Raw genomic sequence first — 16,436 nt, forward strand, 5'->3', positions numbered from 1 at the left:
GTCCATGCACTCGTTTTCAAATTAAATCAGTTTAAATGATAAAAATCAGTCGAAAAATGCATCTTCGCCCGGTATGTCATAGTTTGATGTCGCGAACATAACATTTTACGTTAGCATCATTACCTCCCTGTAACTGTATCGTATGCCATTAAAACTACTAGCTTGACATTTTGATCACATACTTTTATTCAGAGGAAGCATCTCAATTATGAATGTTAGTGTTTATATTTAATAATTCTTATAAATTTCGATCTTCAAATAGATTGTTTTTTATACTTTTGTCTAAGTATACATTTTGTCAAAATTGAAACAAAACAAATCTGTTTAAGTCAAACGATTGATTACCACAGTGACTGTAATTTAGATATAACCTCTGTTTTGTTTCTCAAACTGTTAGTGCATGACTTATGCGTAGTAATGTAGATTGTTTTCCCTGTAAGGTAACAGTTTTCTATTTTTAAATCGTCATTTCCTGGTAGAGGAATAAACATTTGATTGTTTATATTTTTTTTTATTTTAAAATTCCATGATCTGACACGGGGTTCTTTTTTGATGCGTTTGAAGTCAGATGTATTGATTTAATTATAGAATAAAATGTTTGAGAAAGTATAAAATATTTATATGAACTTCCATGCAAGTGATGGTCAACAAATATCGCTTGACAGTTATTGTTAGGCAAAGTTTTAAACCATCTACTTAAATGTATACACACTGATATGAAATATCCCGATGTTATATGATAACAGTTAGGTTAAAAAAAAAAGGAAATGGTTGAATTATTCGTAATCAAATACAGCATTTATAATAAGAAACACAATGGCATGCCTAGCTGATATTATCCTTGTTAATGTTGATGTCCTTTAAAGACTTGTAGTCACGCATCAGATAACCTGTTTATCAACAGTGAAATTATTTTAGACTGGTTCATTGGAGGATTAGCATTTAAAAATGTACAACAATAGCAAGATCCAGAATACATGTGTACATCTTTGTTTTTCATGTTGTGTGTAAATTTGTTTCCTCAAAATTCAAATAACAAAATACATTTAAGTCTTTTACATGGAACAACTTTAAAATGAAGCAAATATAGCTTAAGGTCTTGATAATACTCTTGTAAGACATTACAAAAGTCTCTAAAATAAGTGTATAAGTGAAAGTAAGTCGAAATCTCGCCATTTAATCACAAGTGACAAAATTAACCATTATACCAACATTTTTTACAACTGTATGTTTAAATGTAAATAAAAGCGGATTTTATCAATCTATTTAAAACTATTGCATGTTGACTTTAAATACATGTACATATCAAATTACATTGTTTTACACTTTTTGTAACATTTGAAATAAGTGTGAAGTCGTAATCACACATCTTGGTATGTATTTCTTAAAGTATCTTTAATAGTCAAAAGACATGCAGATTATTTTTTTTTTTGTTAACTGTTCAACATTTTGAACTTTTATAGATACTACGGAAAATATTGTATAATTACTGAAATAATACTTATTTAAGGGTTTTTGTTATATTCAAAGGAGTGCACTTTTAAGGGGTATTTTTGCTTGATGAACAAATGCATTGATTTATTTATAACAAGTATAATTCTTATTTCACCAATTTACATCTGTTTCCTCTCGTTACCCTAGCAGCCGACTTACTAAGAATTCATAGAGTAACATGTATTTGAAATCCATTGAGAGAACTTAATAACTGTAAAAATAAACACAAAATAAACATGTTTCACTAATGATATACCGTAACATGCAATGACCGTAAGTACTTAAAGAAAATTACAGAACTAACCCCCTGATTTACAGTCAAACTGTCCTAGTCCAAAAAATTACAAAGCTCATATACGTAACATAAGATATTAGATAACGACCATATGCTCGTTCTTGGAAACAATAAAGAATGTAAGTCAAAAAAACAAAATCCAAACATTTCTTTCAATACGCAGATAAGGATTAGATGATAAATCTGTATTCCCATCGGTTGGAAATACTAAAATGGGATACTGAACGACAAATAAAACAGAAATTAATATACACTGTATGAAATTTGCTATTTGATTATTAGAATAATAAGATAAATTAACAAAGTTGTGGCAACAACAACTGATATCGGTATATTAAGATGTAAGGCGACCTTGTCTTTAATATGACTATTCATCATACAAAATTGAGGGGGCGGCAGAATATAGCAACAATAGATGAAAGATTCTACAAGTGTCAATTAAGACTCATTTCACTAGATGTTTTTTGAATATTGTGGAACTATTTCATTCTAGACTGGTAAATATTCCTGATTGTAACTTGAAGTTTCTCTTTAGAAACGGACCTTCTCATTGGTTGGTATGGGTAACAATAACTACTGACATTATCTCCAAAAACGTGACTCATACAAAGAAATTAAAAATTAAAAAAATGGAAAAATGCAAGCAATGAATAACGAATACACGTTTACAAATTAAGAAATTGCATTGTGAAAATTTATGTAAGGGATTAAAAAAGTACATGTCACAAGTTAAAAAATTACATTTTACAAATTAAGAATTTCCAGGTTGCTAATTAAGAAATGTACAATTATGGAGCATCCCTACATTGAGGACCTAAAATTTCCATAACGTTGTTTTTAATACGGCTTAGGTAATCTATGCCTCTGATAAGAAATTCTTAATTCTTGAATTTCGAATACTTCATACTTTTGCAGCACCAACTACAAATTTAATTGTTTATCTTTATGCATGTGTCTAGTATGTTGCTGCAAACGTCAACCCCTAGCCCCCCCCCCCCCCCCTCCTTCAATCGATTCCGTTATTCTTAGTGAATTATGCAGTTAAAATAGGGAATAATACATCTGTCAAAGAATTATAAAGTGTGCAAAAATATATGAAGATCCATAATGAAATAATTCTATATGTGTTTCTTTCAATCAAAATTGAGAATGGAAATGTGGAATATGACAAAGAGACAACAACCCGACCATAGAGCAGAAAACAGCCAGAGGCCGCAAATGGGTCTTCAATGCAGCAGAAACTCCAGCACCCGGAGTCGTCCTTCAGCGGGCCCCTAAACAAATATGTATACTAGTTCAGTGATAATGGACGTCATACTTAACTCCTTATTATACACAAAAAAATAAAATTAAAATTCATACAAGATTAACAAAGACCAAAGGCTCCTGACCTGGGACAGGTGCAAACTTGCGGCGCGGTTATATATGTTTTTGAAATTTTACCCCTACCCATATTCCTCTAGCCAAACTAGAAAAAACAAACGCACAACAATACGCACGGTAACATTCAGTTTAAGGGAAGTCCGAGTCCGATGTCTGAATATGAAACATCAGAAAATAAACAAAATGACAATAATACATATATAACAACAGACTACTAGCAGTTACTGATATACCAGCTCCAGACCTCAACTAAATTGATAGAAAGATTATGTTTTCATCATATGCATATCAGGCATATTAGGAGTTTAGTATTATTCCATCATAAAATATATTAGAATATGAAAAGAACAAACCCGTGTCATGACAACAACTGATTTTAGAATAAATGTATTTAATTCCGAAGACCCTATTAGTGAATAAATATCAAAGCCAAAACATGTGTAAAGTATTTTGTAGCTTTTGAGGTTAATAATGATATTGTTGTGCTTTGTAAAACATATTACCATTAAAGATTGGATGTAAAAAACTGGAACGTATAATATGTCTGCATGTTGACTTATATTTACGAATGACTTCCTTATATCGATGATAAAGTTCAGTAAATGTTTTGACTAGTTTGTGATATCGAAAACCCTGTTGTGTTAATTTTTCAGTAATACATAAATTTCTCTCGCTAAAATCTAATCGTGCAAAATGAGATATACTAACACAATAAGATGATGACAAGACCATCTAGAAATGGATCATTAACAATAGGAAAGGAAAAATCATCTCTTTTATCATAATTTTTTGTATTAAGCTTCCCGTTAATGGTATAGATATCAAGATCGAGGAATGGCCAGTGGTCATTGTTAGTATTAGCTTTATTGAAAGTAAATTCAGCAGGGTACATTTCATTAGTATACATACTGAAGTTGTCATTATTGAGAGCCAATATATCATTCAAATATCTAAAAGTATTGCAAAATTTTTGTCTCAAATTTTGTTTTGATGGGTCTTTGCTGAAATTAGTCATCAATTGCAACTTATAACAATACAAATAGAGGTTCGAAATAAGTAGTGCACATTGGAACTCCAATAACTTGACGATATACAGAATATCCAAAGCGAACAAAAATGTGCAGAAATAGTATAAAAGCATGTCCAATTGACATGGTTCTTTTGCTTGCTGCTACTAAAAAGTGACCTAATAGAGTTTGAACATATGTATTTGCATTCTGGCTTTTTAAACGCCCACTGTTTTGGATGTGTGATTTTTTTTTAATATAAATATGAGGCAAAGTATATAGGGTAGAATTTTTTTAACAGATTCAAAATCACCAATATATGCATGTTTAAATAGTTATCAAAAGTACCAGGATTACAATTTAGTACGCCAGACGCGCGTTTCGTCTACATAAGACTCATCAGTGACGCTCAAATCGAAACATTTATAAAGCCAAACAAGTGCAAAGTTGAAGAGCATTGGGGATTTATAATTCCAAAAAGGTGTGTCAAATACGGCTAAGGTAATATATGCCTCGAATAAAAAAATCCTAAGTTTTTCGAAAAATTCTAAGTTTTGTAAACAGGACATTTTTATAAAATTGACCACATTATTGATATTCATGTCAAAATCGAAATGTTGACAACTGGGTAGGTGATACCCTCGGTGACATCCAACCAGTGATTTAAATAGTTATCAAAAGTACCGGGATTATAATTTAGTACACCAGACGCGCGTTCCGTCTACATAAGACTCATCAGTGACGCTCAAATCGAAATATTTATAAAGCCAAACAAGTGCAAAGTTGAAGAGCATTGAGGATTCAAAATTCCAAAAAGTTGTGCCAAATACGGCTAAGGTATTCTATGCCTGTTGTTTAAATGATAAAAACATGAAAAAATAAAATAGGAATTCCCCAAAAAAAACATTCTGACAATAGAACTTCAGAAATGGTTCGCATCTTGTCCTTTTATAACATGTCTGTCACTATTTAAGATATTTCTAATATCTTATTCCGAGTTTTGTTGCTGTTGATTTATATCATCATGATCATGTGTAAACATTGTACACATATAAAAGATGACCTTTAAAAAAAATGTGTATTGTTATTACGCGACGTGTGTAGTGATAACTGATGTATTTGTTTTTTTATATTCGTATTTTAAGTCATTAGGTATTTTTATTGTAATTGTAAATGTACTGTTTTTTAAAGGTGAATAATAGAAAACATAGAATAGATAATGCATGACCAAATTTTAAATTGATTTTCTCCGAAATGCTATGATCTTCAGTCATGTTTATAAAATTCTAAATTCGTTCTGTGGGTAATTCCGTATTTCTTTATTACTAATTGAAATACTCATGACGAAATATATATTTGATTATCTTTAAAAGTTAAAAAAAAAAAACTAAAGTGTCAAGTCATTCAAACTAGATTGACTTTGAATGGATTTTGTTATATTGATCTTTTTTGAAGAAATTGAAGATGCTTGGAATTTAAAACATTATGTATAAATGTAGGTAAATATAAAAATCATTTCGGACAAATACAATTCTTCAAGTGTTAGTTGCATTTGAAATATTTGTAATTACGTTGTTCAAATGCATTTTGTTCGGTATATAGTTAAGTCTTTGCTAACATAATTTCGTCCGTCCTACATTGTATAATCCAGTAAGATAAAAATCCTTAATGATACAAGCTTAAAAATGTATATGTTTGTCGTTTGTCCTTGTATTCATGTCTTACTAATTGTGTTAATATAATTGAACTATTATGAACACTATTTATTAATGATTTGTATTCAGATAGTTTTATCTCTTTTCAACATGTCCAAGAGTGTTATGAAGAAGAACCAAAGAAGCACAGTTAGCCCACACGCTACAACAGACTAGAATGAGGAGGATAACCAAATTATTGTGGAATACAATTGTTACATTATGTGTTCTTGGTTCAAGTAAGAAATTAAACTGAGAAATCAATACCTACAGTTGATCATTTTCATCAAAGCAGTAACTAAGCAAATAAAATGCATGACCGAAAGACAAAACCCAAACATAATTAAGAGAATAAAATTTAATTCTAAGAAATTAGGAACATTACCATGATATAAATAACTGTGCCAAATTCACATCTTGGCAAGTAATGTCTCATCAGGAATGCCCTAGATGACTGAAATGTTGATTGAAAGTCAAATTTCTAATACAACGTTTAAAGGATTAAAAAAAAAACAGTAAATTAAAACCCAGACAATTTACTACTTACTTACTCATACCTGTTCAATAGGCACTTTTATGTCAATAAAAAAACAGCATTTTGCTCACTTATAAGTAAAATGAACATCAAAGGAGAGGTACAGTCGTTACATGAAATATTATCCATAAACTTCGAACAACATTTGAGTTTGAAAACTGAACAGAATTTTTGCATGCGAATTTGAACTCACATCAACATTGGAGTTTGTTTTCTGACAAAAGTTTTTATATGCGAATTTATATTGTTAATTTAAGCATATATCTATCTTACATTAATTAGTTTTTGACTTGGTTGATCGGATCGCATACTCAATATTTGCTTTTTATATAATCATTTTTCAGGCGTTGCTTTTTTTTCGTATTATTAATTGATTGACCTTTTGGTACTTTTATCCCTTGAAAATAAGGCGGATATTTTTGTTTTTGTAGGTAGTCAAAATACCCTTCTTTTTTCTACCTCGGATGATATCAAAGAACTTGATCTCGACAGTGGTAATGTGACTGTCCTCGTTAGCGGAGTTCATTATGTGTTTTCTATGGATTATGATTACATACATGGCTTTGTTTACTTCTCAAGATATTATAAAAACGACATATTAAGGTATGACGCAGACCATTCGTCATTTAATTAAGTTTGAATAATACATGTATAATAATTTTAAATCAGTGGTGGAAGAGTAAAAAAAAGGCAAAACATGTATTTTGTTTTAATTAAACATAAGATTACATGACATATATAATTGAAAGGATTAATTATAGAAATGACCTTGGCTTTTGTTTTTGTAGCAGTTCAGTGTTTCTTCAATTATTTGATATCTTTCACTTGGTGTAAGTCTTTAACCCTGATTTTCTCTCTCGCTTAATTGATGTATAACTACTTAAAAAGTAAATACACAAAAAATACTGAACTCCGAGGAAAATTCAAAAAGGAAAGTCCAAAATCAAAAGGCAAAATCAAAAGTCCATACGCATCAAACGAATGGATAACAACTGTCATATTCCTGACTTGGTACATGTATTTTCTAATGTAACAAATGGTGGATTGAACCTGGTTTTATAGCTAGCTAAACCTCTCACTTGTTTGACCGTCGCATCAAATTCCAGTACATTACATTGTCACCGATGCATGAACAACACAAACATATTCAGAGTAAAAATGTCAAAAATAAAGATACAGCCGTCAATATTGTGTTATCATCTTAATCACTTTAAAAACAACAAATGTAACGAAGAAGCACAAAAAGGCATACTTTAAATTTAACATACTCATTTTGCTTATCTTATACGACTTTATTTATCTGTGAAAAGTCTACCCGTAAAGGATGGAAGGTTTTCAGTACTGGCGTAAAATTGCGCGTTTGAAATTCGCACAGGTAGTGTATTCGTAAAGGAATATGGCAGTTGTTATCCATTCGTTTGATGTGTTTGGACTTTTGATTTTGCCTTTTGACTTTTGAATTTTCCTTTTTGAATTTTCCTCGGAGTTTAGTATTTTTGTGTTTTTACTTTTTGTCGACATAAAATAATTTTGTCGTTCAAAGTATGACGGCATACATAAATACAGAGTCACGTAAAGTAACAGTGGTATACTTTTGTTCCCTTCACTTGTCTTATTTTAAGGTTTACTGATATTCCAGATACATTTAACATACAGATTACGAAATACCCGTCGAATAATAGCTTTATGTTTATGTCGAAATCAAACTGACAATGTCTAGATAAAATGAAAACGACGAATAGACAAACAACAGTTCAAAAAAGCAACACAGAAAACTAAATAATGGACAACACAAACCAAAACCAAAACCGTCGGTTATATCTGGTTTGCGGAATGATGCACATACCCCGCAATAGAAAAATACACACACGTATTACCGTTAAGATATATGATGTTACTTCTGGTCTATACACAAAGTATTAGAAATGTTAAAACAAAATCCAAAATATAGGAAAGGGAATGAGGTATATAACAATATATAAAATTGCTTTTCTGCAAGAATTTTACTTTAGAAAAAATAGTTAAAACTAGTATTGGTTTAACAACGAGTGTTGTTACTGTTCTTGTTAGAGTTTAAACATTGTCGATAACTAATTCGCTCATTTCAACAAGATCTGCAGTTGAAAATTCCAATAAAAATCACCTAAACTTCAATTATTTTTGTGCATTTCAACAGATTTAATTATACATTTGTTGAAAATATAACTTTGGAGACAGTTATAGTTACTGAACATTATCCAGTAGGTGTAGCTATTGACCCAGTAGACTACCATGTATATTGGACAGAAACCTTTTCATCATCAAGACGAATCAGAAGGTGTAATTTTGACGGAACGAATCCAGTAGTTCTTATGAATGAAAAATCTCCTTGGACTATATCACTTGATTTAGTCAATAGGTTTGTGATCTTCATAAAGCTTAAGCAATTCTGCACAACTCACACTAAAGTTGATCAAAATGGCGAAATGACTATATACCAAATTAGATACATATAAGAAAAGTACTGTTAAACTGAAAAAAATAATCCTATAATAAACTAGATGTATTTGGTTGTTTTGTTAACGCATGAAGAGTTAATCAACCCTTGCCATGAAAAAAAATATACATCACGTACAAACATTATAATCCAAAATAGAGTTCCATTTAATATTAGTCCGTAATAAATTGGTATCATTTTCACAGTTTGTTGGCACAGTTTTAATTCATAAAACGGAAAAAAATAAATAAATTAATTCGTCTTTTCACTTGCTTTGACACTGAACAATGTGTAATAATTATTATATAATTTGCATATCTATAAATACTTGTACTGGTTCACTTACTTTACACTTCGATAAACCATGTTTCCGAAACTGCTTTAGTAATTTATTCATGCGCGATACACAAGCTTGTAGGAATTCCGGGGTTTTCAGCAAATTGAGATTAAAAACAAATGTATAACAGTTGTGTCTATTCTATTACATATTGTATAACAAAAAGGCATAAACATTAATGCACTAAGGCTTCGAAAATGTATAAAATTCCGCGAAATTTCATGAATGATTGGGCGAATCATTTACGTCATGTCAAAATACGAATACAAACTTTCATTGGTCACTTCATTTGTTACTTGTACGCCTCAAAATCAAATAATATCTTATAAAAATGCATTTTTAGATGTAGGTGCTATTTTATTTTAATTTCAGTGGCATTTTTCGAATATTTATGGATTTAAGAAAGTGAATACTTCTTAGTTACGACAAAAATTTGATGGTTATCATAGAAGCGTTTACACCAAAAAAAATATAAATTAAGAATCGCGATTATCTAAAGAATTTAGCTAAAGAATTATAGGGATTAAACACATTTTTTCTACAGTTTATTTATGTTTTAACCGGGTTATAATTAAAAAAAAGTGTTTAATCCTATATTGATTTGAAACACTGAGGTCATGTGCAATTAGATTGTTGCGTCATTATCATTTCTTATCAATTATTTTCAATGTTTGTAGGTGGATATATTTTGGAACAGTCATTGGGACAATAGGAAAATTTGAAATGAATGGAACTTATCAAGAAACTATCATAGCAAATGGTATCGGTTATGTCAGTGACTTGAGTATTGGTATGATTACAAATATATTTTTTTGTATTGTGATTTACAAATTTCCGAAATATTTTATTGTTTCTTTAATCAAAATATGTTTCATTTTGATAAGTCTTCATTGATCAGATTTTTATTTTGTTTTCAAAATTTACATTTTCATAATATGAATTTGATATTTTAAAAAACATTTGCCGTAAGACATGAAATAAAGTGTAAAATTTACCGGAAAGAATAATTTCGGTCACATGTAATTCCGTGCGATACTTAATTTTTATAACGACTGGTATATCCAATTTCAATAATTGTACTCCAACCGGACTTCCGGTCGTAAGAATATCGAGAACGATCGTCGTATCCAGTCTCTGAAATCAATTAATCAAATTATTTGATATTTGATTCAAGCGCACATTGTATACTACAAGTTCTGAGTAATGTTTTATGACCGAGAGCGTAGTCGTGCAGATAATTTTACTACTTCTGGCAACAATAGTAATAAATGTATTCCAAGAACATTCCAAATGTTGAATATCGCCGAACAAAACAACTTATATATATATATATGTATGATGGCCTTCCGATGGATACATCTGTTGTAGGGTTGTCACTGACTCAGACGTACTTATGAATATAATTATTTTCTGTGACTGTATCTTACATTAATTTGTAGGATCCTTTACTATAGATAATTTAGCTGATCTGTAACAATAACATCTTCATGCCTTATATATCATGTACTGTAGTACGCCGCTAGATTAAAACTGACGTGGAAAGGTAACATATGGCCACCGAAAGCTCTTTTTTTGAGAGCCCAGGTGGTCGTGTGGTCTAGCGGGACGGCTGCAGTGCAGGCGATTTGGTGTCACGATATCACAGTAGCATGGGTTCGAATCCCGGCGAGGGAAGAACCAAAAATTTGCAACTCATATATATATACAACTCGTCTAAACATCAACCCAACAATGTTAGATCTGTAGATTTGCTTTCGCAAATTTTTGGTTCTTCCCTCGCCGGGATTCGAACCCATGTTTGAACTGTACGATGTCTATGGCTGAAATTACCACCTAGACATTTTTCAACAACACGCGAAAAAGAAATTAGCATAACTAAACATTATGTCACCTGACCTATCAAATCATATATCATTGACCCATACAAAATATTAAGACAGTATGTTTCCGCTATATAGCGAAACGTTGACAAATCTATTTCTACACCCTCAAAACTGGCGATGTAAATCTCGAGGAGAAATACATTTAAGTATAATCGGGTACGTACATATATTAGTTTTGTTTCATTCAATGTATTATAATCGTTATCATTTGACAAGAGATGTTTTTTTAAAACACCATGAAGGAAACAAACCTATCATTTTGTATACGGGGCTTGTTTCATCTTCAACAGATTCATTTGTAACAGCCTTTTTAAGATTTGTAAAACCAAAAATGTCAAAAGTATTACAGATACGTTATTATCAAATATTTACATCTTGATATGTTTAATAACAGATATGAAAACAAGATTATTATATTTGTCTGAACTCGAAAGTCTTAATTCTTAAGCAATACGTAGAACGACCATCATAATTGTATCATTATTAAAGTTATGAATTGTTATCCTCCGAGTACTGAGGAAGCGTTATTTAAGTTATGACCTAGCATCAGTGTGGGGTCGTGCTCCTCGTTTCCCTTAGAGGAACTTTTGTAACTACTGTTACCTTCTTTCCAATATTCAAAATGCCGACGGCCGATTTTATTCCACATAAGATTTCTTGGACTATATAGTATTAAGGAGTTGCGGAGTAATCGCTTATGAGACAATTCAACTGTACAAACAACGTTGGTATAAGTATATAAAGATAACCATACAACCTTCGACTATGAGAAAAACCTTTACCATATGCGGCCAGTGTTATTCCACACAATATTTCTCGAATTATCTCAATCTTTACTTAATTATTAAATGACGTTTTTTTTTTAAATCATAGTTTAATTAATTTTTGCAGATACGAATTTAGATCATATCTACTGGATTGAATACGATACTGGTGATTTGAAATCAGCAGACATTAATAGTTATAATGTTTCTTATGTATATGATGGATTACCAAGTAACGGTGAACACGGCATTGACAATGACAATAACTACATCTACTTTTCGAATTTTCATCAAATACTTAGGATTGATAAATTGAACAAGAAAGAGCCAAACGTCCTTTTATCAGAAACAGAAACCATTTATAGCGTGCTTATGTACAAAACAAAAGGTAATGATTCTAATGTAGATGTAAAATAATTGATGATCATTGGATCTGTCAGAGTTAAACTACTATTATAATAATAGCTTTTAAAAAATGGTAGACTGCGATAATTAAAACTATAACATAATGAAACAGCATTGATAAAGTGAATAAAATATCATTTCAAAATATCATATGACTAATCAATTAGACGTGAAATTATGTGAGAGGGATAATAAAAATGTCTACCAATTATTGATGTGTAAAAACACTGTGTTTAATCCCTTTCGCTTTTTTTCCTACAGATATTCCAACTGTAACAATTACAAACGCAGCATATAACACCACGTATGGATACAATGTGACTCTAGAATGCATGATAGTTTCTTTCCCAAAGCACATCCATGTATACTGGCAACATATCTATAATAAAACAGTATTAAATATAACATCCGATAGTCCCGGTGTTTATGGCTCAAAGGTAACTGACCCGTCATTGTCTATACTGCATGTTACTGCAGAGGATTCCGGAGACTACATATGCTTTGCTGTTAATATTGTTGGAACAGGAAACAGCGAATCAACGAGTTTGACCGTATTAGGAGGTATACATTTATTTACTTTCATAGAACCGAATAAAAGTTGGAATGACGTTTGAAAATATCAATTAAATGCAATCTGATTTTAGAGAACTAAATTCAGTCTAAGTTTTATATTTAAAGCAGAAATTGCACTCAAATTTTAAAAAATCCACATGACGGAGCCAAAACAATATTATCAAAAATCAGTATGGACCGTTTAAGTATTTGTCTCAAGTTTTAATTTACTTTTTTTTCAATGGAATATCCAGTGTTAAAAATATATTGTTGACAGTGTGTACACAATAAATGTACGTTACTAATGTACGCATTAGCAACAAAAGACTATGATTGTAAAAATGCAAAGCAAGATTGGTGTGTATCAACAAAATGTACTTTAACTGCACGCCTTATCATTTAATTAAAAGTGAAATTATGTTGGAGGGATAATACAAATGTCTACCAAATATTGATATATAAACAAACATAATGGAATCCTTTGCATTAACTGCCTTTCGCTTTGTCTTCCTACAGATATTCCAACTGTAACAATTAAACATGCAGCATATAACACCACGTATGGATTCAATGTGACTCTAGAATGCATGATAGTTTCTTCCCCAAACCACACCCATGTATACTGGCAACATATCTATAATGAAACGGTATTAAATATAACATCCGACAGTCCCGGTGTGTATGGCTCAAAGGTAACTGACCCGTCACTGACTATACTGCATGTTACTGCAGAGGATTCCGGAGACTACATATGCTTTGCTGTAAATATTGTTGGAACAGGAAACAGCGAACCAACGAGTTTGACCGTATTAGGAGGTATACATTTATTTACTTTCATAGAACCGAATAAAAGTTGGAATGACGTTTGAAAATATCAATTAAATGCAATCTGATTTTAGAGAACTAAATTCAGTCCAAGTTTTATATTTAAAGCAGAAATTGAACTCAAATTTAAAAAAATCCACATGACGGAGCCAAAACAATATTATCAAAAATCAGTATGGACCGTTTAAGTCTTTGTCTCAAATTTTAATTTACTTTTTTTCAATGGAATATCCAGTGTTAAAAATATATTGTTGACAGTGTGTACACAATAAATATACGTTACTAATGTACGCATTAGCAACAAAAGACTATGATTATAAAAATGCAAAGCAAGATGGGTGTGTATCAACAAAATGTACTTTAACTGCACGCCTTATCATTTAATTAAAAGTGAAATTATGTTGGAGGGATAATACAAATGTCTACCAAATATTGATATATAAACAAACATAATGGAATCCTTTGCATTAACTGCCTTTCGCTTTGTCTTCCTACAGATATTCCAACTGTAACAATTAAACATGCAGCATATAACACCACGTATGGATTCAATGTGACTCTAGAATGCATGATAGTTTCTTCCCCAAACCACACCCATGTATACTGGCAACATATCTATAATGAAACGGTATTAAATATAACATCCGACAGTCCCGGTGTGTATGGCTCAAAGGTAACTGACCCGTCACTGACTATACTGCATGTTACTGCAGAGGATTCCGGAGACTACATATGCTTTGCTGTAAATATTGTTGGAACAGGAAACAGCGAACCAACGAGTTTGACCGTATTAGGAGGTATACATTTATTTACTTTCATAGAACCGAATAAAAGTTGGAATGACGTTTGAAAATATCAATTAAATGCAATCTGATTTTAGAGAACTAAATTCAGTCCAAGTTTTATATTTAAAGCAGAAATTGAACTCAAATTTAAAAAAATCCACATGACGGAGCCAAAACAATATTATCAAAAATCAGTATGGACCGTTTAAGTCTTTGTCTCAAATTTTAATTTACTTTTTTTCAATGGAATATCCAGTGTTAAAAATATATTGTTGACAGTGTGTACACAATAAATATACGTTACTAATGTACGCATTAGCAACAAAAGACTATGATTATAAAAATGCAAAGCAAGATGGGTGTGTATCAACAAAATGTACTTTAACTGCACGCCTTATCATTTAATTAAAAGTGAAATTATGTGGGGGGGATAATACAAATGTCTACCAAATATTGATATATAAACAAACATAATGGAATCCCTTTGCATTAACTGCCTTTCGCTTTTTCTTCCTACAGAGATTCCAACTGTAACAATTAAACATGCAGCATATAACACCACGTATGGATTCAATGTGACTCTAGAATGCATGATAGTTTCTTCCCCAAACCACACCCATGTATACTGGCAACATATCTATAATGAAACAGTATTAAATATAACATCCGATAGTCCCGGTGTTTTTGGCTCAAAGGTAACTGACCCGTCATTGACTATACTGCATGTTACTGCAGAGGATTCAGGAGACTACATATGCTTTGCTGTTAATATTGTTGGAACAGGAAACAGCGAACCAACGAGTTTGACCGTATTAGAAGGTATACATTTATTTACTTTCATAGAACCGAATAAAAGTTGGAATGACGTTTGAAAATATCAATTAAATGCAATCTGATTTTAGAAAACTAAATTCAGTCCAAGTTTTATATTTAAAGCAGAAATTGAACTCAAATTTAAAAAAATCCACATGACGGAGCCAAAACAATATTATCAAAAATCAGTATGGACCGTTTAAGTCTTTGTCTCAAGTTTTAATTTACTTTTTTTCAATGGAATATCCAGTGTTAGAAATATATTGTTGACAGTGTGTACACAATAATGTACGTTACTAATGTACGCATTAGCAACAAAAGACTATGATTATAAAAATGCAAAGCAAGATGGGTGTGTATCAACAAAATGTACTTTAACTGCACGCCTTATCATTTAATTAGAAGTGAAATTATGTGGGAGGGATAATACAAATGTCTACCAAATATTGATATATAAACAAACATAATGGAATCCTTTTGCATTAACTGCCTTTCGCTTTTTCTTCCTACAGAGATTCCAACTGTAACAATTAAACATGCAGCATATAACACCACGTATGGATTCAATGTGACTCTAGAATGCATGATAGTTTCTTCCCCAAACCACACCCATGTATACTGGCAACATATCTATAATGAAGCAGTATTAAATATAACATCCGAAACTCCCGGTGTTTATGGCTTAAAGGTAACTGACCCGTCATTGACTATACTGCATGTTACTGCAGAGGATTCCGGAGACTACATATGCTTTGCTGTAAATATTGTTGGAACAGGAAACAGCGAACCAACGAGTTTGACCGTATTAGGAGGTATACATTTATTTACTTTCATAGAACCGAATAAAAGTTGGAATGACGTTTGAAAATATCAATTAAATGCAATCTGATTTTAGAGAACTAAATTCAGTCTAAGTTTTATATTTAAAGCAGAAATTGAACTCAAATTTTAAAAAATCCACATGACGGAGCCAAAACAATATTATCAAAAATCAGTATGGACCGTTTAAGTCTTTGTCTCAAGTTTTAATTTACTTTTTTTTCAATGGAATATCCAGTATTAAAAATATATTGTTGACAGTGTGTACACAATAAATGTACGTTACTAATGTACGCATTAGCAACAAAAGACTATGATTGTAAAAATGCAAAGCAAGATTGGTGTGTATCAACAAAATGTACTTTAACT

At 31.1% G+C, this 16,436-nt stretch overlaps 1 protein-coding gene across 1 annotated transcript in view; it reads left to right on the forward strand.

Moving 5' to 3' along the window:
• Positions 1–6,051: 6,051 nt before the first annotated feature.
• LOC134695352 (titin-like) overlaps positions 6,052–16,436 on the forward strand; it is a 47,104-nt gene continuing 36,719 nt past the window's right edge. The window contains exons 1-10 of the mRNA XM_063556576.1: positions 6,052–6,112; positions 6,840–7,011; positions 8,585–8,806; positions 9,899–10,011; positions 11,996–12,100; positions 12,535–12,834; positions 13,342–13,641; positions 14,148–14,447; positions 14,955–15,254; positions 15,761–16,060. Coding sequence (XP_063412646.1) covers positions 6,052–6,112; positions 6,840–7,011; positions 8,585–8,806; positions 9,899–10,011; positions 11,996–12,100; positions 12,535–12,834; positions 13,342–13,641; positions 14,148–14,447; positions 14,955–15,254; positions 15,761–16,060 — 2,173 coding nt within the window. The remainder of the gene's footprint in view (positions 6,113–6,839; positions 7,012–8,584; positions 8,807–9,898; positions 10,012–11,995; positions 12,101–12,534; positions 12,835–13,341; positions 13,642–14,147; positions 14,448–14,954; positions 15,255–15,760; positions 16,061–16,436) is intronic.

This window comes from Mytilus trossulus, chromosome 13, assembly GCF_036588685.1.
Source record: "Mytilus trossulus isolate FHL-02 chromosome 13, PNRI_Mtr1.1.1.hap1, whole genome shotgun sequence".
In the NCBI taxonomy this organism is placed as follows: domain Eukaryota; kingdom Metazoa; phylum Mollusca; class Bivalvia; order Mytilida; family Mytilidae; genus Mytilus; species Mytilus trossulus.